The sequence below is a fragment of the Rhinoderma darwinii genome, chromosome 1 (genome assembly GCF_050947455.1).
Source record: "Rhinoderma darwinii isolate aRhiDar2 chromosome 1, aRhiDar2.hap1, whole genome shotgun sequence".
In the NCBI taxonomy this organism is placed as follows: domain Eukaryota; kingdom Metazoa; phylum Chordata; class Amphibia; order Anura; family Rhinodermatidae; genus Rhinoderma; species Rhinoderma darwinii.
Genome location: NC_134687.1, coordinates 269,874,387 through 269,901,865, shown reverse-complemented (window position 1 = coordinate 269,901,865; position 27,479 = coordinate 269,874,387). Strand labels below are relative to the sequence as shown.

The window sequence follows — 27,479 nt, the reverse complement described above, 5'->3', positions numbered from 1 at the left end:
GCTCTTCCCCAATCCAACTCCAGGCCCTTTTTCCGGCTTTTATTTAAGCCGAGATTGGAAAGCTAGAGCTTTATATTGCAAAAAATACTCATTCCCTGGAGCCTAGGATACATATGACAGGATTCTATGGGAAATGTACCTACCCTCAATGACTTTAGCTGTCACTGTCTCTCAGCGTATAAATGATTCTCCCTCAATCATAGTAGAACCTGACGGACATGGCTCCGATGAGTCGTCGGATCTGGGGAGAAAATCAAAATATCATCGAGATAAACAACAACACAGACATAGAGTAGATCCCGGAAGATATCGTTAACGAACTCCTGAAACACTGCGGGAGCGTTACACAGTCCGAAGGGCATCACCAGGTATTCGTAGTGCCCGTCCCGGGTGTTAAATGCCGTCTTCCATTCATCACCCCCGCGAATCCGGACTAGATTGTAAGCCCCACGCAGGTCTAGCTTAGAAAAAATGTTGGCCCCTCGTATGCGATCAAACAGCTCAGAGATGAGAGGCAGCGAGTATTTGTTTTTGACTGTGATCAGGTTGAGGCCCCGGTAGTCAATGCAGGGACGAAGGGATCCATCCTTCTTTTTAACGAAGAAGAATCCAGCCCCGGCCGGGGAGGAAGATTTTCGTATAAAACACGGGGTAGAGAGGCATTAGGAACCAGTTCAATGGGGCAGTCATAAGTCCGATGTGGAGGCAGCGTCTCAGCCTACCTTTTGCTGAAAACCTCTGCATACTGAGCAAATTGGGAAGGCAATCCCGCCAACGACTGAGGCAGAGGAGGCTTGATAGGATGGATCTGCAACAGACAATGACAATGGCACTTGGAGCCCCATTGGAGAACCTCTCCAGAATTCCAGTCCAGGACTGGGGCATGTAGTTGAAGCCAAGGCAGGCCCAGCAGAACAGGATTGATGGGCTTGGGCAAAACAAGGAAAGAAATATATTCAGAATGAAGTACTCCAACCTGGAGCTTCAACGGCTTGGTTTTAGAGATAATGGGATCAGGCAGAGGCAGTCCATTAACTGAGGCAACAGCCAAAGATGTCTCCAGGGGAACTGTGGGCAACTGAAGATGATCCACCAGCTCTTTCTAGATGAATTTAGCAGCAGAGCCAAAGTCAAGATAGGCAAAAACTTGATGCGTCCTCTCGCCGGATACCAGGGTCACAGGAATAGTCAATTTGGAAGTGAATGCTCTGTTAGGCTCCGTTTCACCTAGGGTTGTCTCTCCAACCAATCCTAGGCAATGGGGTCTCTCCGGCCTCTGGGGACACAGACGCACAATATGGCCTCCATGGTCGCAATACAGACAAAGTCCAGAAGTGCGTCTGCGTTGTTTCTCCTGGGTGGACAATTTGACATAATTGCCCTGCATCGGATCCACTGGTGGGACGACTGAGGAGGATTGCGGGACAGCAGCATCCAGCCTGGGAAGTTCTCTCCCCCGGAGAAACTCTTGGGAACGTTCCCGGATCCTTATGTAGACACGGGAGGCGAGTAGGATAAGATCGTCCAGGGTGGATGGCAGCTCTCGAGCAACCAGCTCGTCCTTGATCCCTGAAGACAGTCCCTGCCAGAATGTAGCCACCAAAGCCTCGTTGTTCCAGGTCAATTCAGCAGCCAGGATACGGAACTGAATGGCATACTAGCCCACGGAGAGGTCTCCCTGGTGTAGGGTTAGCAAGGATGCAGCAGCCGAAGAAACTCTTCCAGGTTCCTCAAAGATCGAGCGGAAGGTCCGTAAGAAGCACAGGAAGTCCCGGGTCTCTGGTCCCTGATGTTCCCACAGAGGATTGGCGCATGCCAGGGCTTTGCCAGTAAGGAGAGAGATGATGAAGGCGATCCTGACGTCATCTGAACAGAAGGACCTGGCATGTAGTCTGAAATGGATCAGGCACTGATTCAAAAATCCCCTGCAGGACCTCGGATCTCCATCATAGCGTGGAGGTAGCGTCAAGAAACACAGGGGGTTTGTTATGGCAGGAAGGAGGGGAAGGGAACAAGTGAGCCCTAATCTACCCACCGCCCTGTCCCTGCCTACTTGCAACGACCCGCCCTAGGCGACGGGGTACAACTGGGCGGCGGTCCCTACACTGACTAAGTGCAAGGGAATACAAACAGGGAACAAACAAGGGAAGGGGCAGTAGCCCACGGAACACCGTGAGGAAACCAGAGTGGTGAACGAGCCAGTCAGGATCAGGATGTCACGAAGTATACGAACGCAGAGCAAGGAGCAGGAAGCAAGCCGGGGGCAGAGCGAAGCAGGATAAGCGGAAGCTGTAGCAAGGCTGAAGCAAGGCAGAAGCAGGCTGGAGCACGGCTGTAGCAAGGCCAGGAAACCAGGAAGAATCACAAGCAATGAGGAAGAGAAAACGGCAGGTATAAATGGACAGGGGGCGGAGCTAACTCCGACTGACCGGGCCGCGATAGGCTCTCCCACTCCTGAGCCTGCCACCCTGATTGGTGGGAGCCGGAGTCAGTCTAAGAGGTCCGGCCTCAGGTGTCGATTGATTAATCCTGGGAGTATCCACAGATGTAGTGCCTGGCAGATCCTTTACAGGGTTGGTACCGGTACAGACAGGAAGTGTAGCAGGCGGAACCGCAGGAACGGGTGCGGTGACGACTGTGGTTGGAGCGAGCAACCGATGGGCTATGGCGTTCACCGACAGGAGGAGCTGGTCTTGTCGTGACTGGAGATCCTCCATCTCAGCCAGCATGGCTTGTGTCGTCAAAGTCTCAGGTTGACCAGCGTGGTCCATGGCCTGAGTGTACTGTCACGAAGCGGGTTAGTGGACCCACTAGGCCGTACCGCCGTAGCGGGAAGGCAGCTGGCCAAACCACAGGAAACCCCAGAAATACAATGTCCCGCACAAGGGTACCTGAATAGTCCAGATGGTGGCCGCAGCTCTGGCACAGATGAGATGGGTGCAGCAGATGGCGCCAAACGAGGCGGATGACACAGGAGCCGCAAGTTGCGCCAGACGTGGCGGATTCCTCTGGACGTGGCAGATGACACAGGACGTGGCGGATTCCTCCGGACGTGGCGGATTCCTCCGGACGTGGCAGATGACACAGGACGTGGCAGATTGCTCTGGACGTGGCAGACTTGATACTAAGGCAAAGCACGGGAAACAGGAACGGGGAACAAGGCACGGGTAACAACAGGAACGGGAAACACTAAGGGACCATTTGCAAGATAGACTGGGAAAACTAACCACGCTCAGGCAAGGATTAGAAGGCCAGGGGCCTTCTTATAGACCAGGAAATCGTGGCAGTTGATGATGATGATGATTTCCTTATTGCGCGCACTGGCCCCTTAAGGCCGGGCGCGAGCGTGCGTGCGCACCCTACGGGACACAGCCGAACGGAGCGGAAGTGAGCGCTGGCGTCTCCTAGGAGGGAGACGGGGACAAGCGCTCACAGATCAATGGCTGCGGGCGTCAGGCGTCTATATAAAATTAGGTTTGTTTTTTCCCATCATGATGCTCTGTGAGAACATGCTTTGTTAAGGTGGGAAGATCATATAAAATGATTTATGGAACAATTTGGGAGAGTAAATAACTGCTAAACACCTTGCTTGGGTGTGACGTTCCAATTATAGCCCTTTCCCAGGATTTCTGAACAATACAATTTATTACGTAACTACGTATTATGTATCTGGCTTACTTTTATTGTGACACTGTGATTAGTTGGTACTGTTATGGGAGGACTGTGGCTGGCAGGCACTATTTTGTGGGCACTCTGGCTGGCTTTTACTGTGGCCTGTTGTCATTGGAACCAATGATGTACAGTATACTGTGAATGGATACTGCAGCTTTTATATACTGGTAATGATGCAGGTAAGAATTGTGTATAGGTCTGTTCATTTAAAAAAAAATATGAACAGAAACAAAAATGAACTCATTAAGGATGTGGCCTAGTTTGGGCCTTAACCCCTTAACGACCAAGCTTATTTTGGCCTTAATGACCAAGCATTTTGTTTTTTGTTTTTTACCTTTAACTTTTTTATTTTTACATCGATGTAGCCATATGAGGGATTTTTTTTGGGGTGGATGAGTTGTATTTTACAATTGCCCCATTTTTGTGTGCATATAATATATTGATTAATATTTTTTTCGGAGAAAATAAAAATAAAAACAGCTATTCCAGCATTTTTTTTTTGCGGTTTAAATTTACGCCATTCACTATGCAGCATATATAAAATGTTATTCGGTGGGTCGGTACAATTATGGCGATACCAAATATGTATTTTTTTTATGTTTTACTACGTTTGCACAAAAAACCCTTTTAAAAAAAATATTTTGGTTTTGCATCGTCTCATTCCAAGAGATGTGGCCATATGTGGGACAAGATGTAGTTTTCAATAGTACTATTTTGGGGTACATGGGACTTATTGATTCACTTTTATTTTTATTTTTTGGGTGGGATGCAAAACAAAGTTTTGCGTTGCCTTTTGCATTTTATTTGAAAGCCGTTGCCCTGGTGGTTTACTTAATGTTCATTGTTCATTTGTGGTTTACTTCATTGTTCGAGTCATGATTGCGGCAATACCATATATGTGTATTTTTTTTTAAAAATGTACACTTTTACTAAATAAAAACACTTTTTATGGAAAAAAGTGGTATCATTTTATTTTTACTATAATCTGTTTATTTTTCTTTTTTTCATAAACTTCACAATGCGATCTTCTGATCACAGATATAATGCTTTGGTATACTTAGGAAAACCAAAGCAGTATTGCCTGTCAGTGTAAGGCTAGATTCACACGAACGTGTCCATTTTGCGTCCGCAAAAAACACAGCGTTTTTCCAGCGCTACAGTTCCATGTACCATCAGTGTGTGTTTTCTGTGCCATCAGTTTTTAATGTCAGTGTTGGTGCAAATTTTTTCTTTATTTATTTATTTTCTCTTTTTTTTCATTTCTTTTTCAACTGGTGCGTGAATCAAGGACAGCACACGGATGACGTCCGTGTGCTGTCTGTGATTTTAACGCACCCATTTACTTTAATGGGTGTGTGATCCACAAAAACGCACCAGAATAACACATGCAGTGAGTTCCACGCAACGGATACACGCTGTGTGAAAAATCACACATGTCTGACTAGCCACATGAGTTGCGGGGTGCCAATGGGTTACAATGGCAGACTAACAAAGGCCCCTAGGTCTGCCACCCAGTAACTGCCTATTAGGCCAGAGGCATGGTTGAAGAGGAGGGTAAGATTAATATCCCTGTCTGCTGAAGGTGATTGGCGGGCTCCGACTCCCGGGAGCCGGCCAATCAGCTGTTTTGAAGGGGCCGCAGCACTCGTACGAGAGCAGCTTCCTCTTCATTCCGGTCACTTGCTCACACTGAATCCGTGTTTGCGATTCACAGCGTGAGCGAGTAAGGGAAATGAAGGGAAGCAGCTGTCGTACGAGTGCTGCGGCCCCTTCAAAACAGCTGATTGGCCGGCTCCCGGGAGTCGGACCCCGACACATCAGCTATTGATGACCTATCCTGAGGATAGGCCATCAATGTTTAGGGACTGGATAACTCCTTTAAGCCTACGATGTAGCAGGCTTAGAGGGCCCATGAGACAGGATCACAGATTGTGTGATGCTGTCTGCTGGGCCCTGTATCTAAGCCAATCACATGGTAGGCTTAGATACATGGGCCATGTGTGATCCTGTCTGATGGGTCCTGTATATAAGCCTACCACTTGGTAGATTTGGACACAGGGCCCCAGCGCACAGTAATCTTATACTTCCCCAGCCAAATACTACAAGCTTGCGGCCGCCCCGCTGACTGACCGTCACTACAGATGGTCAGGTACTGGTTCGTACCCGGCTCTTCCCAGTACCCCTGGCGGCAGTGGGTACCGGGGGTAATAATGGGGGTTAGTGTTTGCCTCTGCATCTGCTAACATTAAGCCCCACCTTAGTAATGGAGGTTGTCAATCAGCCGGCGGCCATTACTAAGGCGGTAATAAAGTCTAAAAAAATACAAGCACATAAAAAAATATTTTATTGAAATAAAAAAACAACCCCCATTAACCATTTCATTGAGAATAAAAACACGCTGTCATTGAAGTAGTCCTCGTATCCGAGGTAGTCCAACAACCGAACATGTAAAAAAACACAAACACACAAAAATAATTAGTAAGGGTATGTTCACACACACTAATTACGGACGTAATTCAGGCGTTTTTGCCCCGAATTACGTTCCGAAAAATGCGGCTTGAAAGCGTTGACAAACATCTGCCCATTGAAAGCAATGGGCTGACGTTTGTCTGTTCACACGAGGCGTATATTTACGCGCCGCTGTCAAATGATGGCGCGTAAATAGACGCCCGCGTCAAAGAAGTGGAGCCGTTATTCATTGACTCCAATGAAAAGCAGTGCCAATTACGTCCGTAATGGACGTGGCGTTCAAGCGCCTGCACATGCCGTTACGGCTGAAATTACGGGGATGTGCCGTGTGAACATACCCTAACACATAAAGAAGCAACATTCTTATTCTTACCTTTCCTGGGTCCAGCGCTGGAGCCGCAATGTCAGCGAGCTGGGCCCTATATCTAATCCAATCATGTGTAATACTGTCTGCTGGGCCTATATCTAATCCTATAATGTGTGATACTGTGTCATACTGTCTGCTGAGCTACTGTATCTAATCTCATCATGTATGATACTGTCTGCTGAGCCAATGTATCTAATCCAATCATGTGTGATACTGTCTGCTGGGCCCTATATCTAATCCAATCATGTGTGATACTGTCTTGCTGGGCCCTATATCTAATCCTATCATGTGTGATACTGGCTGATGAGCTGTGTATCTAATCCTATCATGTGTGATACTGTCTGCTGGGCCTTATATCTAATCCAATCATGTGTGATACTTTCTGCTGAGCCGCTGTATCTAATCCTATAATGTGTGATACTGTCTGCTGGGCCCTATCTCTAATCCTATCATGTGTAATACTGACTGCTAAGCCACTGTATCTAATCCTATAATGTGTGATACTGTCTGTTGAGCTGTGTATCTAATCCTATCATGTGTGATACTGTCTGCTGGGCCCTATATCTAATCCTATCATGTGTGATACTTTCTGCTGAACCGCTCTATCTAATCCTATCATGTGTGATACTGTCTGCTGGGCCTTATATCTAATCCAATCATGTGTGATACTTTCTGCTGAGCCGCTGTATCTAATCCTATAATGTGTGATACTGTCTGCTGGGCCCTATCTCTAATCCTATCAAGTGTAATACTGACTGCTAAGCCACTGTATCTAATCCTATAATGTGTGATACTGTCTGTTGAGCTGTGTATCTAATCCTATCATGTGTGATACTGTCTGCTGGGCCCTATATCTAATCCTATCATGTGTGATACTTTCTGCTGAACCGCTCTATCTAATCCTATCATGTGTGATACTGTCTGCTGAACCGCTGTATCTAATCCTATCATGTGTGATACTGTCTGCTGAGCCACTGTACCTAATCCTATCATGTGTGATACTGTCTGCTGAGCTGTGTATCTAATCCTATCATGTGTGATACTGACTGCTGAGCCACTGTATCTAATCCTATAATGTGTGATACTGTCTGTTGAGCTGTGTATCTAATCCTATCATGTGTGATACGGTCTGCTGGGCCCTATATCTAATCCTATCATGTGTGATACTGTCTGCTGAACCGCTGTATCTAATACTATCATGTGTGATACTGTCTGCCTATACCACTGTATCTAATCCTATCATGTGTAATACTATCTGCTGGGCCTTATATCTAATCCTATCATGTGTGATACTGTCTGCTGAGCCACTGTACCTAATCCTATCATGTGTGATACTGTCTGCTGAGCTGTGTATCTAATCCTATCATGTGGGATAGTCTGCTGAGCTACTGTATCTAATCCTATCATGTGTGATACTGTCTGCTGAGCTGTGTATCTAATCCCATAATGTGTGATACTGTCTGCTGAGCCAATGTATCTAATCCTATCCATAGTTGATAGGGTCGTAGTGCTGTAGATATGCTGTCTCCTATACACACACACATATTTTTTTTGGGCGGACACATATGTATTGGGGCTATTTCCCCTGACATTTTAAGTCCTTAGTGACGCCCCTGGCTGCTAGTGCTGCATTGTTGGGTCACTTAGGAGACCCAACGATGCAGCTGAAAGCTACGGACTGTCGGCCATGAGAAGTTTGCGGGGGGGGGGGGCAATAAGTACTTTTGCATTAGGGCGATTTACGCTGTTTCTGTAACCCCCGACCATGTAAATAGGAAGTGGCCAAGAGTCAGCGTGAGCACACAAAGCTAGAACGAGGTTTAGGGGATCCTGTGCTAGAGATAGGTGCGGGCCCTAGAGGTGGGACCCGCATCTATCTGACATTTATGACATATCCAGTGGATATGTCATAAATGTCCATCATGGGAAAACCCCTTTAAGGGTAAGTTCACACATAGCGCAAACACTGCAGAATTTCCAACAGTTTTTTGTGTGCGGAAATTTTGCCGCATTTTCACAAGAGAAATTGAGTATCCGCACCGCAGGTCAATCTTCGTACTTCTTTTCTGCGCCTTTTTCCACAGCATATGGACGAGATTTGTTCAAATCTCATCAGCTTTCATGACACTGTAAGGCTGGGTTCACACAACCTATTTTCAGGCGTAAAGAGGCGTATTATGCCTCGATTTACGCCTGAAAATACGGCTACAATACGTCGGCAAACATCTGCCCATTCATTTGAATGGGTTTGCCGACGTACTGTGCCGACGACCTGTAATTTACGCATCACCGTTTGACAGCTGTCAAACGAAGACGCGTAAAATGACTGCCTTGTCAAAGAAGTGCAGGACACTTCTTTGGACGTAATTTGAGCCGTTTGTCATTGAATTTAATGAAGTACAGCTCAAAATTACGGCCGTCAATGACGCCTCGCAAACTGCGAGTACGAGCAATTACGTCTGAAATGACGGAGCTGTTTTCTCCTGAAAACAGCTCCGTAAAGTCAGACCTAATGGTCGATATCGTGTGCACATACTCTTAGGGCTTATTCAGACGAACGGGATATACGTCTGTGCAACGCGCGTGAAAATTTTCACGCGCGTCGCACGGACCTATATTAGTCTATGGGGCCGTGCAGACATGTGCGTGATTTTTACGCAGCGTTGGTACGCTGCGTAAAAGTCACGACATGTGCGTTCTTTGAGCGTTTTTCGCGCATCACGCACCCATTGAAGTCTATGGGTGCGTGAAAACCACGCATGCCACACGGAAGCACTTCCGTGCGAACTGCATGATTCGCGCAACAGCTGTGAAAAGGATGAATGAAAACAGAAAAGCACCACGTGCTTTTCTGTTTACAAACATCCAAACAAAGTGTCATAATGATGACGGCTGCGCGGAAAGCACGCAGTCGCGCATCATATGCTGCTGCCACACGGAGCTGTTAAGTGCCGCATGTTTTGCGTGTGCAAAAAGCACACGCTCGTGCGAATCCAGCCTTATATGCTGTGGAATGTCCAGACAGAAAATCCGGTAAAAAATTCAGCAGGTTTTACGCTATGTGTGAACATGTCCTCCAGCTCTCCTAGAGTCCTGAACTGCAGATCCATCTATTAATATTTTAGTATAAAATGTTATTTTTGTATTTTATTTTTGCAAGAAACACAAACTGATTGTGAGAATTGAATATAACAAACGGACAAAATTAGATTTTATGCGCTGTTTGTAAATATAAAATAAAAATATTAAACTAAGGACTAATCTAGGACTGCCCATCTACAAATTATGGAGCCGTTACAAATCTAACAGAAAAGTCCTAGGAATTATACCTTTAATATCATAATGACAAGCAATATATTGACTGTACAGTAAACCACCGGCCACTTTCTTTTATATGATGGCCGGTGCTAAGACCCAGAAGTAGGCTCAGGGATTCAGTGATAGAAAAAGCAGCATTCTTCCATTGGATGAATGCTAGTGGGCAGGATCAGGACTTGTGAATAGTAAATAGGCTTTGTCCCAGCTGAGCACTCAGTCAGAGGGAGTAAGGGGACCGAGCTGGAGAGTCAAGTAAGTTGGCCTGGATTTTATATGATTCATATGGCTCCTATTACTTGTCAGTGTTGCGTGTGCTCGAATGTCACAATGCTGATCTGTATCAAACGCACACACTTAGATACGCATCCGGAGATGGGCACATCTATTGTGGTTAGCTTTACAGATTGTTCCGATCTGCACGATCTCTTTCAGGTGCCCTCACACACAAAACCATGCACCAACACAAAGAGAAGCACTGTTTGTCTGCATTCAATTGTCACCACATCCACCCTTACTACTTGTACTAGAAGGTGGATACTTAACAATTTGTTTATGTTGCAGCTCTTGGAACCCTTCTGCCACTGACTCACGTGGCTAGAAGATGATGGGCGTAAAGATCTGATATCACCACTCTGGGCACAGTAAGTGGCAACCTATAAGTACACTTTCTATCAACCCTGCTATGAAGTTACAGGTGCTAGACTCCTATTTGTGTTTGCTGGTGCGGATTATGATTTCTTTCTAGAGGAATTTTAAAAATTTCAATCGACTGAATCATTCGGGTTAGGTTCTGAGAGTTGTGTGTCTGGGACATGGTAACTGTATCGTATAGAGGGGTGTGTGCTGTGACTATGAATAGTATGAGGCTTCCTTCAGTACAAGGTAACTCTGGGTAGTATACAAGGAGTATATTCTGACATGAATACTGTATGACTTCTGTCTGGTACATGGTAATACTGTATTGTTAAGGCCCTGTTCACACAGTTTTTTGACAAGTTTTTTTGGGGCAGAAACCGCGCCTAAAAACTCCTCAAAAACCGCCTGAAAATGCCTTCCATTGATTTCAATGGGAGGCAGACAAGTTTGTTTTTTTTACCACGAGTAAAAAAAACTCGTCGTGGTAAAAAGAAGCAACATTACCCATCTTGAGGCGGTTTCCGCCTCCAAAACCCCATTTCAATGAGTTAGAAAGAGGAAAAAAAAACCTTGACAAGTCTTTGTCAAACCACTGTGCAAAAACCTACTAGAGCAGTTTTTGCAGGAGGAATTTTCCTCCTGCAAAAAACTCCGTGTGAACACAGCCATACAGGGTTTACACTCCATGACTTTGAACATTGTACGGCTTCACACTGGTACACAGTAACTCGGCAGAATATACATGGGTATATTCTCTGACCATGAGCAATTTATGATATCTGTCTGGTAACCAAAAGAATAACTTGATGCCACTGGGCCATGACACAAAAGCTGTATTCGGACCCACCACCATTAACCACGTGTGCTTCCATATATGATGACATCACACTCTATAGGATCTATCAGGGGCGTAGCTAAAGGCTCATGGGCCTGGGTGCAAGAATTCAGCTTGGGGCCCCCCTACCCCTCCCCAGCACCACCATCATCATCAGACCCCTGCGCGCTCCTATGCCCAGACGCCTTGTCCAACAGCCCCCATAGTATAATGCCCCCACACAGTTAATGCTCCCATAGCTGCCCCCACACTGTATAATGCCCCATAACGTATACTGCCCCCCCATAATAGCCCCATACCGTATAATGCTCCCCATATCAGCCCCCCATACAGTATAATGCCCCCCCACAATATCAGCCCCCCCCCCTTACAGTATAATGCCCCCATATGTGCATAATTACTTGCATATCCCCGTTCCCACGTTGAGTGGAGGATCCTTTGCCTCCTCCGGTGTGTACTATGAGTGACTCAGCGCAGGCAGGCGCGATGATGTCACTACATCCCGCCTGCCTGCGTCGAGACGCTCACGGCACAGGGAATGCTGGATCAAGGAGATGTCAGCTCCCTGCTCCAGCATTGATTGGAACCGGGACTTCGGTGAGTGACTCACGAACCCCCAGGGGAATGCGACCCACAGTGTAGGGATGTCACGATACCAAAATTTGGACTTCGATACCGATACTTAGTTTACTTTGCCAACAGTAATAAAAATAAAAAAAAGTTCTTCCATTTTCTGATGTGAGGCACGAGGTGTGATGATGAATTTTGAATGTGCCCCACATTAATAGTAATTAACCCCATCATGTTTCTCAGTCATAATGGGTTAATATGTAAGGTACATGATGGGGTTAATTACTATTAATGTGAGGCACATGGAGGTTAAATTCATCATCGCACCTTGTGCCTCACAATTAGGACCCATGCACACGACCGTAAATAACCTCCGTTTTCACTGTCATTGAGCGCGGACACATTTCCGTAGCGCTATGGATGGGTGTCCGTGCCGTAGAACTGTTCTGAAAATTATGGAACATGTCCGTCATTTTGCGGGCCGTTCTCCCATAATTTTGTATGGGAGCACGGCCCGAAAATGCGGGTGGCAGTCGGCGGCCGGCCGTGCCCGCAATCGCGGGTTCGTGATTGCGGGCACGGTCGTGTGAATGGGGCCTAAGTGATAGAAAGCAATTTTTATTTTATTTTTTTACCGAGTACACATCATAAATGATGCAAAAAAATAGTTGTGCAGGTTATTACGGGCGCGCCAATACCGATTATGTGTATGTTTTATGTATTGAGACTTATTTTAATGTTTATTATAAAAAAGGTGTATGTGTATTTTTTTTATTTAACATTACTTTGTTTTTACTTTTATTTTTAAACTTCATTGTACTGGCCTATAGCTATAAGCCAGTACATTAGCCTGTGTACTGATAGCACACAGGCAGTTGTTAGGACATACCTCAGTATGCCCTAACAGGAAATATGGTAGGACAGCCCTGGGGTCCTTCAATAGACCCTGGGCTGTCTGCCCATTTATGGTATGTCCCTTAATAGCGTCACAGGAATTCCCTGTGATGCGATCCAGGGGCATCCCCCCTTCTCACTTTCCCCTGAATGCTGCAGTCAGCTTTGATCGCAGCATTCAGGAAAATAGCGGCGGAGATGAGCGGTTTTTCTGATCTCCGCCGTTATAGAGCGGAGCTGCGGCTGTGTAATACAGCCATTGCCCCGCTCCTAATATAAGTGCGCGTGCGGTCAGCATGAGGTGATGCGGCCGGCGCTGCACTAATGAGCGGCGGTTAAGGCATTGAGGATAGAACATGGGGGTGTTTTGTAGCGCGCCCACCATGTTCTGTCTTCAGTGCCGACGCTCATTAGTGCAGCGCCGGCCGCATCACATCATCCTGACGGCGCGCACATGTCAGGACTCGGGAGCGGGGCAGTGACTGTATTACACAGCCGCAGCCCCGCTCTCATACACTCGTGTACTATACTGTATTGTGCAGTTTGCGGTGGAGGAGGGGGGGGGCTGTGATTTAACGCCCCCCCCCCCTCTCCACTGCAAACAACACAAAATATTACAAGGCATCACAACACATTACATTACACTGCAGCTTACCTGGAGTCCTCCGCACCGACTCTTCTGCTCTGTCTGGAAGCCGTGTCACGTGACAACACGGTCACATGGTACACTAAGTGTACCATGTGACTGTAACCAGGAAGTGCCGGCTTCACGGCACAGAAGAGTTAGAAAACATGCTGTATGGCAACGGGGGCCCGTGGGCCGCCCCAGGCTTAGGGGCCTGGTCGCAACTGCGACCGCTGCGACCCCTATAGCTACGCCACTGGGATCTATATACAATCTAAAAATGATTACTTGTATAGTAAAAGCTGTGCCTAACATGATGACACAGACATTACATATATATATGCAATTTCATTGTGTCTTTGCACTACCCTTTTTCTGCACAACTACATCTTTATGTGCTGCCAATAGGCCCCTGGAATGGGGCGTGGGTTCTATTGCTGAGCCACATTCTATATAATATACAGGGGACCTGAACAGTAACAATTATACATTATGTATTAAATTAATGTGTAAAGCAGGGCTTGTATCCACATCCGCTTCCTCCACTCTTCACGTGGTTAGAAGTCTGAACTTGCCCTGCTGTCTCGGTTATAGAACCACATAAGACTAGGCATTCAGAGACGAGGGGGTTAATGCTGGGCCGCTCTGGTATTTCATGTGCCACCTGCTGTATAGCAGGAAGTGACAATGAGTGGTTTGTGTGTTTAGCTGGGGGCAGTGTACATTGTGGCTCCAGGGACTGTTTATTAACCTCACATGGTTTAATAATTAATGGAGTTGGGACCTTTGTCCTGACTTCTGCTAGCCTCCTTCAAAGTCAGGCCACCTAATTTATTAAGAAAGCTATATGGAACCTATACTGTAGCACAATGAGTATAATAACTGGCAATCACGCTTGATTTTACATGTATACACATTTATGCAAGTTTGCAGATATATAAAATGTTCTATTGCTTTCTCCTACAAAGTCCAAGCTAAACTACCTATTCTCCCAAACTCAGAGCAATATAGTGACAAAAAAAGTTAGACACTTGCACATCACTGTATTCCCCAATCCGGTGTACTTGGCTTTATCCACGGGAAACCGGGAATTTTTTGTTTTTATTTTGTGTTTGTGCACTGATCTGTGGAATAATGTCTGCAGTTTATACATACATGTCCGTATAGGATGCGGAATGGATGTTATATGTGCTTAAAGAGGCTCTGTCACCATATTTTGCAACCCCTATCTCCTATTGCAGCAGATCGGCACTGCAATGTAGATAAGAGTAACGTTTTTTTGTTTTTTTTTTAAAAACGAGCATTTTTGGCCAAGTAATGACCATTTTTATATTTATGCAAATGAGGCTTTCTAAAGTACAACTGGGCGTGTATTATGTGTGTTACATCTGGGTGTTTTTACTTCTTTTACTAGCTGGGCGTTGTGAATGGAAGTGTATGATGCTGACGAATCCGCATCATCCACTTCTCTTCGTTACCACCCAGCTTCTGGCAGTGCACAGACACACAGCGTGTTCTCGAGAGATCACGCTGTGACGTCACTTCCTGCCCCAGGTTCTGCATCGTGTCGGACGAGCGAGGAGGTCAAATAGACTTACCTGCAAACGCCGATGCTGCTGCAGAATGAACTGTAGCCTCTGTCGTCTGGTGCTCGGTGTCCTCCTCGCTCGTCCGACACGATGCAGGACCTGGGGCAGGAAGTGACGTCACAGCGTGATCTCTCGAGAACACGCTGTGTGTCTGTGCACTGCCAGAAGCTGGGTGGTAACGAAGAGAAGTGGATGATGCTGATTCGTCAGCATCATACACTTCCATTCACAACGCCCAGCTAGTAAAAGAAGTAAAAACGGCCAGATGTACACACACAATACACGCCCAGTTGTACTTTAGAAAGCCTCATTTGCATAAATATAAAAATGGTCATAACTTGGCCAAAAATGCTCGTTTAAAAAAATAAATAAAAAAACGTTACTCTTATCTACATTGCAGCGCCGATCTGCTGCAATAGGAGATAGGGGTTGCAAAAACTGGTGACAGAGCCTCTTTAACATATCTCAAACCACCCCCTATCTCCTATATAATCGTGGTCTCTGACATCCGTACTCTGAGTCCTAGGCAAGCAATCACACTTCTAGTTTTGATGCAGTTTTTGGCTCCGGTTTTTGAGCCAAATACTGGAGTTAACACAAAAGAATGGAGAAGCATCAGTCTTTTCTTTATACCATTTTTGATTCCTCTTGGATCCACTTCTGGCTTTGGCTTAAAGAACTGAGACAAAAACTGTGTGTGTGATCCTGGCTCTAAGTTATATGAATAATACCTTAGATAGCCCTGTATTCATTGAGCATTTTACCACTTTAGTAAGCAGAGTATAAAATAAAACTTGTATTCTAACATCTTAACATATAAAACAGTGTTTTTGGCACTGTATACAGCACCACAGTGGTTTAATAAGATTTATACAAAATGTCAAACAAATAATTTCCACATTACATTCTTCTGTCATGGTTCATGTGGAATGCCCTCAAGACTCTGGCAGTGAAAGGGTTGATGGAAATTGCTGAGCCTTTGTTTGCTTGTCTATGTATGCTCTCACCTGCATTTCCTGATGGTGTGAATTAAACGACATACAAGGCTTTATTTTCAAAGAAGTGCTGCATCATTCTGTAATTATTAAAGCCTCTGCTATCTAAAAATAATTATTTTTTTTTATTGACTTTGTAGGTTTTTATACTGGTAACCAGTCCACATAACAAAGAAAAATGTCGGTCAGCAATCACGAGAACCGCAAGTCCCGTTCCAGCACGGGTTCGATGAACATCCATTTATTTCACAAGCCTGGCCATGCAGATAGCCTTCTAACACATCTGAACCTGCTCCGCAAGCGCTGCCTCTTCACAGACGTGGTTTTGTTGGCTGGGAACCGTGCTTTCCCATGTCATAGAGCTGTACTAGCTTCCAGCAGCCATTACTTTGAGGCAATGTTCAGTGGTGGTCTAAAAGAAAGCCAGGATAGAGAAGTCAACTTCCATGATGCTCTGCACCCTGAGGTCTTGGAACTGCTTCTGGATTATGCCTATTCTGCCCGTATTATACTCAATGAGGAGAATTCAGAGTCCTTGCTGGAAGCTGGGGATATGTTACAGTTTCATGACATCCGAGACGCAGCTTCAGAGTTCCTGGAAAAGAATCTCCATACAGCAAACTGCTTAAACATGATGCTGATATCTGATGCACACTGCTGTGAGAGACTGTTTGAGCTATCTTGGAGAATGTGTCTTTCCAATTTTGTAGAATTATCAAAAACCGAAGACTTTCTACGCTTGCCAAAGCTGAAACTGATGGAGCTCATCCTAAGTGAAGAGCTTGAAGTAGAAGATGAAAGTTTAGTCTATGAAGCTGTGATGGGATGGATAAAATATGATCTTTGTCTTCGATTGGATGATCTACCCGACCTACTGCGTTATGTTAGGCTGGCTCTACTTCCTGACCAGTATCTTCAAAGTCTGACTACCGATGATATGGTGGTGCAGAACAAGCTGGCAAAGGCAATTGTGGAAGAAGCAACACATTGCAGGAACAAGATTCTGCAGAATGATGGTTTAGTGACTGGTTTCTGTGCTCGTCCTCGGAAAATTAGTCAGGCCTTGCTACTCTTGGGTGGGCAGACGTTTATGTGTGACAAGATCTATGTGATGGATCAAAAAACCACTGAGATAATACCCAAGACTGACATTCCCAGCCCACGCAAAGAATGTAGCGCCTGTGCAATTGGCTGCAAAGTTTATGTTACTGGAGGGAAGGGGGCAGAAAATGGAGCATCTAAAGATGTCTGGGTCTATGACACCCTGCACGATGAATGGTCCAAGGCTGGTCCTATGCTTGTTGCTAGATTTGGTCACGGATCTGCAGAGCTAGACAACTGTCTTTATGTGGTTGGAGGCCATACAGCAACTACAGGGGCATTTCCAGCATCTCCTTCTGTATCCCTGAAGCAAGTTGAACATTATGACCCACAAGTTGATAAATGGAGCTTGGTAGCTCCCCTTAGAGAAGGTGTGAGCAATGCTGCAGTTGTGGGGGCAAAGATGAAACTTTTCGTGTTTGGAGGTACTAGTGTCAACCGTGAAAAGCTCCCAAAAGTCCAGTGTTTTGATCCAGTTCAAAATAGATGGACCGTGCCTGCCACCTGCCCTCAACCCTGGCGTTACACTGGTGCTGCTGTTTTAGGAAACTATGTCATTGTCATAGGAGGAGACACAGAGTTTTCTGCCAGTTCAGCATATCGCTTTAATAGTGAAACTTATCAGTGGTGCAGATTTGGGGATGTTTCCTCAAAGCGGATCAGCTGCCGTGCAGTTGCTTCTGGCAATAGACTGTATGTAGTAGGAGGATACTGTGGTTCTCAGCGGGGCAAAACACTGGATTGTTATGATCCTGCAAGTGACACATGGAGCAGTGTGACCACAGTACCTTATTCTCTCATCCCAACAGCCTTTGTCAGCACATGGAAGTACCTTTCTGCTTAAGCATGAGGGTAATTATTATTTATTATTATTATTGTTTTATTTTTTTAAATATGCATCTGAGTTAATGAAATTCGGTTGATGTGATAACACGCGGGTTGCACGGACGTAAATCACGTTCGTGTAAATCCGCCCTAAAGATGAAAAATCCTTAAAGTGGGCCTGCCACTTCTCCTGACATGATCAATTTAGTATCATGATTCCCCATGAATGAACAATTCTGGAACATACTCTGCATTGTGCCATTCCCATACTGTGCAACTTTCAAGTATCACAAAGAGAGACAACTAATGCGTCGCGGAAAATGTTTTTTTCTTTTAAGCCACGCCTCTAATCCCACCCAATCCTTGCCCATACACTCCAGGTTCAGCCCACACAGTATAATGACCCCATAGCTGCCACCATACAGTACAATTCCCCATAGCAATCCCATGCAGCATAATGCCCCCATATCTGCCCCTAGTGCCAGAGCCCACATATAAAATGCCAGTGCCCTTGTAGATTTTTGCCACAGTGCCCATGTAGATAGCGCTATTGGAACGCCTTCTAAGAGCGTAATCCCCAGCCAGAGCAGAGGCAGGGGATTCTGCTCCTAGAGCGGAGCCCTGATGTCACTGCCCATATATGGACAGTGACATCAGTGGCTACTGCTTGAGCGGAATCCCCATTGCCGACTTTGGCCGTAGATTCCGCTCCAGGAGGAACCCCTGTTCCCAATGTCCATATATGGAGAGTGACCTCAGAGGTTTCCTTAGGAGCCGAATACATGGCCAGATGATCAGCAACGGGGATTCCGCTCAAGGAGTAGCCACTGACGTCACGGTCCATATATGGACAGGGACGTCAAGGGCTTCCCCGAGCACAGCGCTTAAAGTAGCGCTGTGCCTGGGGAGTCCTCGGCGAGCAGAGGAGCTCCCTCTGCTCCTCCGCTCTGAACTAATTATGAAGCAGGGAGCTGATGGCTCCTTGTGTCAGCATTCAGTTCAACTGTATCTGCGTCCTCAGTTGACAGCGGGACATACCACCGGCTGCACAGGACAGCGGGACACCGCCCGGAATCTGGGACTTTCCCGCTCAATCCGGGACGTTTGGGAGGTATGCCATTCCTCTGTTATTTCTCCTAGAAATGTATGAATAAATTGACAACTGGGTATAACCATTCCCCTTGTCAAAGTGGTGTGTCCCTACATAGTCTGAGACTGTGAGCAGTGATTGGACATAGTCAGTCTGTGTAGAGACACACCCTCCAACTGGTACTATCCTGTTGTTAATTTATTTGTACATTTCAGAGGAAGGATAGAACATAGTTATAAGAAAATATGCTCCAGAACTGGTATTTCATGGGGAATACTCTTATTTACTAAAACAGACATGTCGAGAGAGGTGACAGGTCGTCTTCAAGTGTTGATCCCGAAGAAAGCAAACACATTGTGAGCTTATCTAAAAAAAAATAATTGTATTTGTCATAGTGTGAACTGCACAATTCCTACGTTTAGGTGGGGTAAACACAGTGTTAAAGAAATACAAAAAAAATTGCACGTTCGCTTTTCTGGTTAGGGAGAATACATACAGTATGTAATATTGCATGCAATGAATGCCACACGTTTTTTTTTTTTTTTTTATGTGGGAATCCATATGAAATCTGAGGCGTACAGAGGTACTGTAAGTCTATACTTGCCTGTAAAACTCGGGGGAGGGGGGGCGCTGTATGGATCCATTATATGGCCATATTCACTGTACTAAAGCCCTATAAAACCGCACCTGAAACACACGCCACACACACAGGATAGGTGACAAATATCTTCTGATCGGTGGGGGTCCGATTGCTGGGACCCCCACCGATTACGAGAACTAGCTTACCTTGCGGTCCCTGTGAGCCCCATATGAATGGAGTGTTACTGCGCATGCTTGTCCACACCTCCCCTTCTTTTTTTTTTTTTTTTCTTTTTTTATGAAGCTGTCGAGCGCTAATTTTGGGAGCCCCATAGAAATTAATGGAATGGTGGCTGAGCATGCACAGTACCACTCCATTCATATGGGTCTCACAGGGACTGCAAGGTAAGCCTGTTCTCGAGATCGGTGGGGGTCCCAGCGGCCGGACCCCCACAATCACGTAATTATCACCTATCCTATCGATATGTGATACATATGTGTCATGAATTTCTATAAAGTATTATGGACTTGCTTTCCATGCAGTTGTGTTACTCGGCTAATCTGCTGTAAGCTCTTCTTTGTACAAGCATGCTCACACTATAACTGCTCTCTGATGTATTGTACATGTATTCCTTCCACAAAACAAGGAAACTGGTCTAATGCTGTGAATGTCAATGGTCCGTTTCATGCAGCTTTTTTTCAGCCTTGATTTTTTTTTGTAGGCAAATGCCGGACAGTTGCTTTCTCAGGGCATGAGAAATAGCTGAGCTCTTGTTATAGCATGTGAAATACCTCTGAACTAGGATGCCTACATACATTCTGGGCTCCGTGTAGGAAAACTTGTTGGATACTAGTGTCCGCTAGTAACTTAGATTCATGCTTCATTTAGTTGTAGGCCAAGGGCAGCATAGATTATACCCGTAATATGTGTGTGTGTTTTGTGATGCAGTTTAAGGCTATGTACACCTTTTGCAACCACAGTTTTGTTTTTTTAGTTACTCCAATGCATCTACAATTAAAAAGTACATTTTCATAAAATCTTCATTAAAAATGCCCTACTATTTTGTGTTTACAGCTGCTATGAGACCTATGCATCTCAACCGTAACGGACAGCAAACAAACCCTGTGTAGTCTGATCCTGCAGTCCTACTCCCCTCCACATGTCCCCTACTTCTTTCTACCTAGCAGGAAGTTGAGGACCGACGGGAGTATAGGCCCTTTTACAGGGGCCAATTATTGGGCAAATGATCGTTCATAGAACTCTCGTTGCCGTACTGATAATTGCTTTGTGTAAACAGGGCAGTGATCAACGAGCAAACCCTTGTTTATCTGCTAGTCGCATCGTTTTTAAAAAGTTAAATATTATCGTTGTTGGCAGCACATCTCCCTGTCCCAACATGCCAACATGATGATAATGTATGGGGACGAGTGATCGTCCCCATACATAGCGCCTTGGCACAGGACGGGTTGTGTAAGAGGACCTTGAGGCTGGATTCACACAAGCGTGTGCCCTTTGCGCAGGAAAAAAACGCGGCGTTTTGCCTGCGCAAAAGGCACTTGACAGCTCCGTGTGGCGGCATCCTATGATGCGTGGTTTTCGCGCAGCCGCCATCATTATGACACTCCATTTGGATGTTTGTAAACCGAAAAGCACGTGGTGCTTTTCTGTTTTCATTCATCCTTTTGACAGCTGTTGCGCGAATCACGCTGTTCGCACTGAAGTGCTTCCGTGTGACATGCGTGGTTTTCACGCACCCATTGACTTCAATGGGTGCGTGATGCGCGGAAAACGCTCAAAGAACGGACATGTTGTGACTTTTACGCACATGTCTGCACGGCCCCATAGACTAATATAGGTCCATGTGACGCGCGTGAAAATCACGCGCGTTGCACGGACGTATATCCCGTTCGTCTGAATAAGCCCTTAGACTGCAGGATCAGACTACACAGGGTTTGTTTGTAGTTTATGGAGATGCCTAAACAAAAAACTGTAGACTCCTTTTTTTTTTTCATTGTAGATGTAAAAAATTATGTTATGTAAGTTTGCGACTGTGTACAGTCTTTAAAGCCTATCATACATCAAGGTTTAGAGGAACATCTGAGTGTGCCTTTTGCTTTATGTAATCTGAAACCAGCTAAGAATTGTTGGCCTTGGGCACATATTTCCCATGTCTTTTGACCTCCTAATTGCTCTCTGACCCAGACTCTGATTGTTTAAAAGTTTTCCTACTATTTCTGCTCTTTTATGAATGGGGGAAAAAAAAAATGGTTATTGAAAACCTGTTGGAACAAAGCACCTCTTCAATGACATCTTATTTCCTTTTTAAAGGTCTAAAAATTGGTTTCAGATATTTAGGTTACCTTTTATGCCACATAACAGAATTTTATCATCTAATGTTCAATGTTAAATACTTTTGTGTCAAAAAAGACAAAAGCATAGTAGGTATGACACCTTTATTGGCAACGCATAAAAATTATATATGCAAGCTTTCAGAGCACACAGGCCCCGTCTTCAGACAAGTTTACAAATGAATGACTTCGAAAAAAGCACAACATTTAAGACGTTACACAAAGACAATTAGTACATGAGGTGATACATCATTAGGATAAGCTGGGCCCATAAAACTGAGGTTATAGGGGTGATGACTTCGGAGTTAAAGGTTTAGCTAAATGTTTGACAAACTTCTGACATGTCATATTGACATGTCAGAAGTTTGGATTGGTGGGGGTCCGAGCACTGAGACCCCCACCAATCGCTAGAACGTAGCAGCTGAAGCGCTCGTGTGAGCGCTCAGCCACTTCGTGCCTGTTCGGCTTTTTCCGGAAAGCAGATGTATCCGAGTACGGGCTCATAGACTTTCTATTGAGTCTGTATACGATGCATTTATTTCCGGAAAAAGCTGAACAGACACGAAGCGGCTGAGCGCTCACACGACCAATCCAAACGTCTACCATGTCACTATGACATGTCAGAAGTTTGTCAAACGTTTAGCTACACTTTAAGGCCTATGGAGTCAGTCTGATGGGCGATGTGAAGTGTGTCCATGTAGTGGCTTATACATCCAGGTGTTCGATTGAGGCCTTGTGTCAATGACTGGAATTTTATCATCAGCTTGAATTCCCAAATTTTTCTTTCTTTGTTGCTCATAAAATGAAGATATCATACCTACTATACTTTTTGTCTCTTTTGATACAAAAGTATTTAACATCGCATATTGTTTCTGGCTAACACGGTACTACACTACTTGTTACTGTACATCTAATGTTAAAAGTTCATTTTCAGTTTTGTTTTCAATGCATTAAATTAAGAGAAGGCATTTCTTCTTATTAAAGTTTATGTAAACCTTTGAAAGTGATATATCTATCCAGGCCGGCTCCAGGTTTATCTGGGCCCTTGGATGACAGACTTAGTAGCCCCATAATGATGATCGTAAAATTGCAGAAAACGTTGTGCCCCCATATAGACATTAAGCCCAGTTTATGCCACCATATAGAAGTTAGGCCCCCAGTTTGTACCCCCATAAATTTAGTGCCCTCTGTAGATAGTGCCACACAGCCCCCCTCCCTGTAGGTAGCGCCTTTGGGGTTCCCTCTAGGAGTGGAATCCCCAGCCAGAGCATTGCCGACGCTCTGGCTGGGGATTCCGCTTAAGGAGAAGCCCCTAATGTCACTGTCCATATACGGACCGTGTCATCAGGGGCAATCCCAGAGCCATAGTCCCGGGCAGAGCACTACTAACACTCTGCCTGGGAGTTGGGACACTGCTCTGCTCCTGACAACACTATGCATATATGGACAGTGATGTCAGGGGCTTCCCCAGAGATAGAGTCCCAGAGCAGAGCTGCTAGCGCTCAGCCTGGGACTCCTTCTCTCCTACTTACATCACTTTGTGTGTGTGTATGTATGTATGTGTATGTGTGTGTGTGTGTGTGTGTGTGTGTGTATATATATATATATATATATATATATATATTAGTCAGTGTGTTTGGTGCAACTTTCAAATTAGTTTTTTATTAAAAAATATTTTTAAATTTTGAGATACAGCTGCTCTGAATACAGAGCACCTGCATTGTTCGCTGAATCCTGTACTCGTCAGGTCCACGGGACTGATGGGTTAAGTAAAAAGTAGAGCCTGCGTGTCTCTGATACGCAGGATTCACCTGTTATCCATAACCCCTAAGTTCAAAACTTAGATGTGATAGATTACAGGTGGAGGACCCACTGACACTAAACCCGTCTCAGTGAATCATACATCTGCTCTATATACAAAGCACCTGTATCTCAAAAAGTAAAGAATTTTTTTATAAAATCAAATTTGAAAGTTGCACCAAACACAAACATTTTTATAGAAATATATCACTTTTGAAGGTGTGCATGGCCTTTAAGGCACAGCCCTGGTCATCCATTTTCCCTTACAATCTCATGCGTAATAATATAGTTGGTTTTTTTTTTAATGTTAATTTTATCAATACTTTTGACATTGTTATACACATTATCCTATGAATAGATAGATCCCTAAAAGAAAGAGGACAGTACTAAGAAGTGACACAAGGACACAAAACAGTCTGAGCCTACCACGTCAGTAGCAGACAAGATCAGTGATTCCAGACACTAATGGCCGTATTACAGCTCCATACAACTTCTGAGTTGTACAAAGCTGTGAGGGTATGTTCACACGGCCTATTTACGGACGTAATTCGGGCGTTTTTGCCCCGAATTACGTGCAAAAATAGCGCCTCAATAGCGCTGACAAACATCTGCCCATTGAAAGCAATGGGCAGACGTTTGTCTGTTCACACGAGGCGTAATTTACGCGCCGCTGTCAAGTGACCTGTCACTTCTTTGGCCGTAATTGGAGCCGTTATTCATTGACTCCAATGAATAGCAGTGCCAATTACGTCTGTAATTGACGCGGCGTTCAAGCGCCTGCACATGCCGTTACGGCTGAAATTACGGGGATGTTTTCAGGCTGAAACATCCCCGTAATTTCAGCCGTTACGGACGCCCTCGTGTGAACATACCCTAAGGCTGGGTTCACACGACCACTTTAACGTCCGTAATCGACGGACGTATTTCGGGCGGAAGTCCCGGACCGAACTCAGTACAGGGAGCTGGGCTCCTAGCATCATATGTACGATGCTAGGAGTCCCTGCCTCTCCGTGGAACTACTGTCCCATACTGAAAACATGATTACAGTACGGGACAGTTGTCCTGCAGCGAGGCAGGGACTCTTAGCATCGTACATAACTATGATGCTAGGAGCCCGGCTCCCTGCACTGAGTTCGGTCCGGGACTTCCGCCCGAAATACGTCCGTCGATTACAGACGTTAAAGTGGTCGTGTGAACCCAGCCTAATACAGCTCACAGAACCGTATGGAGCCTTCCTGTATACTTCCAATTTCCTGTACCCTAGAAGCGGCTCTACGACTTTGTAACACAGAATTGCAGGGGAATCCATGTTCCGCTGTACAACCTCCATGTGCTTGAGACCATAGAAGAACAGATGCACTAGCAACACATCAGTACCCAATATTGGACACGTGCAATGTTCCAGTGTTGGGTCAAACTGACCATCATGCCAGAGTATACTAGCACCTAATGGGCTCACTTCTTAGGCGCTCATATGAATTCTATTCATGTGCAAGTTCCCTTCAAATGATTCATCTATAATTCCAGTAGTGGACTATGTTAAGCCCCTTGCACATGATTTATGGATCCTTAATTGCAGATAAAATGACACGTTCATTTCTGTCGGCCACAGAAACCTTCCCATATACTTACGGGTGTGTATCCGGGCCGTAGAAATGTGCCGCAAAAAATAGAACGTCCTATTTTTCGCATTTACGGACCCTGTTTCTTTACTTATTACTTTGAGCAGGTTCTGCAAATCTGAATGACACTCCTTGGCCCGTCAGTGCAGTATTTACTGACCATAAATACTGCACGGTCGTGTGCATGGGGCCTTAGGCAGTTATTTCATTTTGGTGGGTACTTATTGTACCAGTAAACCTAATTGTTTCCTGATTTGCTTTAATTGCTTATATGTATCTATTTTCCAGATTTTCTTGCGTGCATTAGTATGAAAATTAATCCTTTTCATGAAGGAACCGTTTGGATATCGTCTTAACCATCATTGATCTCAAACAAGATTTGAAGAATGTCCAAAGGCAATGAAAACCTCTTCATCCGTGTGAGGAGGCACAAGCAGCACTGTTATGGACTATTTAGATACACATGTTTAGTGAATTAGTGACTAAGAATAGTTTGTAATTTTATATTAAAATGACCTTTTTTTTTTTTTTCTAATTTCATTTTTTAAAGATACATTTCTCTCATTGATTTCATACACAAACTTAACATTCCTGCGTTCTGTAAAAACAATACATATGTGATGCAGTAATATTTAACTCAATGTCTGGTAAAAGAACCTTGTACGAAAACGTGTTTTTCTAATGTGTTGTGCAATGTTCCGATGTCAGTTCTTAAAAGTCCAGAGAATACCTTTTTCCCCCATAAGGGTATGTGCACACACACTAATTACGTCCGTAATTGACGGACGTATTTCGGCCGCAATTCCCGGACCGAACACAGTCCAGGGAGCCGGGCTCCTAGCATCATAGTTATGTACGATACTAGGAGTCCCTGCCTCTCCGTGGAACTACTGTCCCGTACTGAAAACATGATTACAGTATGGGACAGTTGTCCTGCAGAGAGGCAGGGACTCCTAGCATCGTATATAACTATGATGCTAGGAGCCCGGCTCCCTGCACTGTGTTCGGTCCGGGACTTGCGGCCGAAATACGTCCGTCAATTACGGACGTAATTAGTGTGTGTGCACATACCCTAAGGCTCAAGGTCCCATAATCTTCCACTCATCTTATGGAGAACATTCGAGCCAGGAATCTAACATGTGACCTATGGCTGGCGTTCTATTCTTGTGATCCATGCGCTCAAGCTATGTATGTAATGCGAATGTAAACATTTTGCTTGAATATTAGAGCGGACTAATATTTCAGACTACAATAATTTTTTATTACTAGTAGAACAGAGTAACACAAATAATAAACCTTTTTTTTTTTTTTTTTTATGAGCGGCATGTCCATGATAAGGCACTCCCTGCAATAACAAATATAGATGGGGTTAAATCATGTTCACGCTCTACAACTGCTGATTCATTAAGAAAGTAGTTACAGAAATGCGGTATAGCCGTCAGTCTCAGTAAAGATATTCTGTACGTCTCATAAATGCCTCTCTTTGGGTTCCATACACAATAAGGCTAGATTCACACGAGCGTGGCGTTTTTGCGAATGCAAAAATGCGCAAAAACCACTTGACAGCTCCGTGTGACATCAGTGTATGATGCGCGGCTGCGTGATTTTCGCGCAGCCGCCATCATAGAGATGAGGCTAGTCGACGTCAGTCACCGTCCATGGTGCTGAAAGAGTTAACTGATCGGCAGTAACTCTTTCAGCACCCTCGACAGTGAATTCCGATCACAATATCGAGCAACCTGTTAAAAAAAAAAAAAAAGACGTTCGTACTTGCCGAGAACTTCCCTCCCGGCCGTTGCCTTGGTGACGCGCCTCTCTTGACATCTGGCCCCACCTCCCTGCATGACGAGGCAGTCCATGTGACCGCTGCAGCCTGTGCTTGGCCTGTGATTGGCTGCAGCTGTCACTTGGACTGAATCGTCATCCCGGGAGGTCAGACTGGAGGAAGAAGCAGGGAGTTATCAGTCAGAACTTTTTTTTTTACACGTTCATGTATATTGTGATCGGAAGTCACTGTCCAGGTTGCTGAAACAGTTTAACTCTTTCAGCACCCTGGACAGTGATTATCTCCTGGCGTCGCGTACCGGAATTTTTTTTGCCGGATTTGGTCAAAACGAGTTTGGCCGAACCCGGTGAAGTTCGC

At 45.1% G+C, this 27,479-nt stretch overlaps 1 protein-coding gene across 1 annotated transcript; it reads left to right on the top strand.

Moving 5' to 3' along the window:
* The first annotated feature begins 10,036 nt into the window (after nucleotides 1–10,036).
* Nucleotides 10,037–26,116, top strand: LOC142741082 (ectoderm-neural cortex protein 1-like). Its single transcript, XM_075850482.1, has 4 exons — nucleotides 10,037–10,078; nucleotides 10,388–10,467; nucleotides 16,111–17,923; nucleotides 25,625–26,116. Exon 3 carries the CDS (start codon nucleotides 16,149–16,151, stop codon nucleotides 17,913–17,915), a length of 1,767 nt encoding a protein of 588 aa, XP_075706597.1. The 5' UTR covers nucleotides 10,037–10,078; nucleotides 10,388–10,467; nucleotides 16,111–16,148; the 3' UTR covers nucleotides 17,916–17,923; nucleotides 25,625–26,116.
* The last annotated feature ends 1,363 nt before the right edge of the window (nucleotides 26,117–27,479 follow it).

Excerpts from the sequence above, each read along its gene's own strand:
- LOC142741082 (XM_075850482.1), top strand. The coding sequence starts at position 16,149 with ATGTCGGTCAGCAATCACGAGAACCGCAAGTCCCGTTCCAGCACGGGT.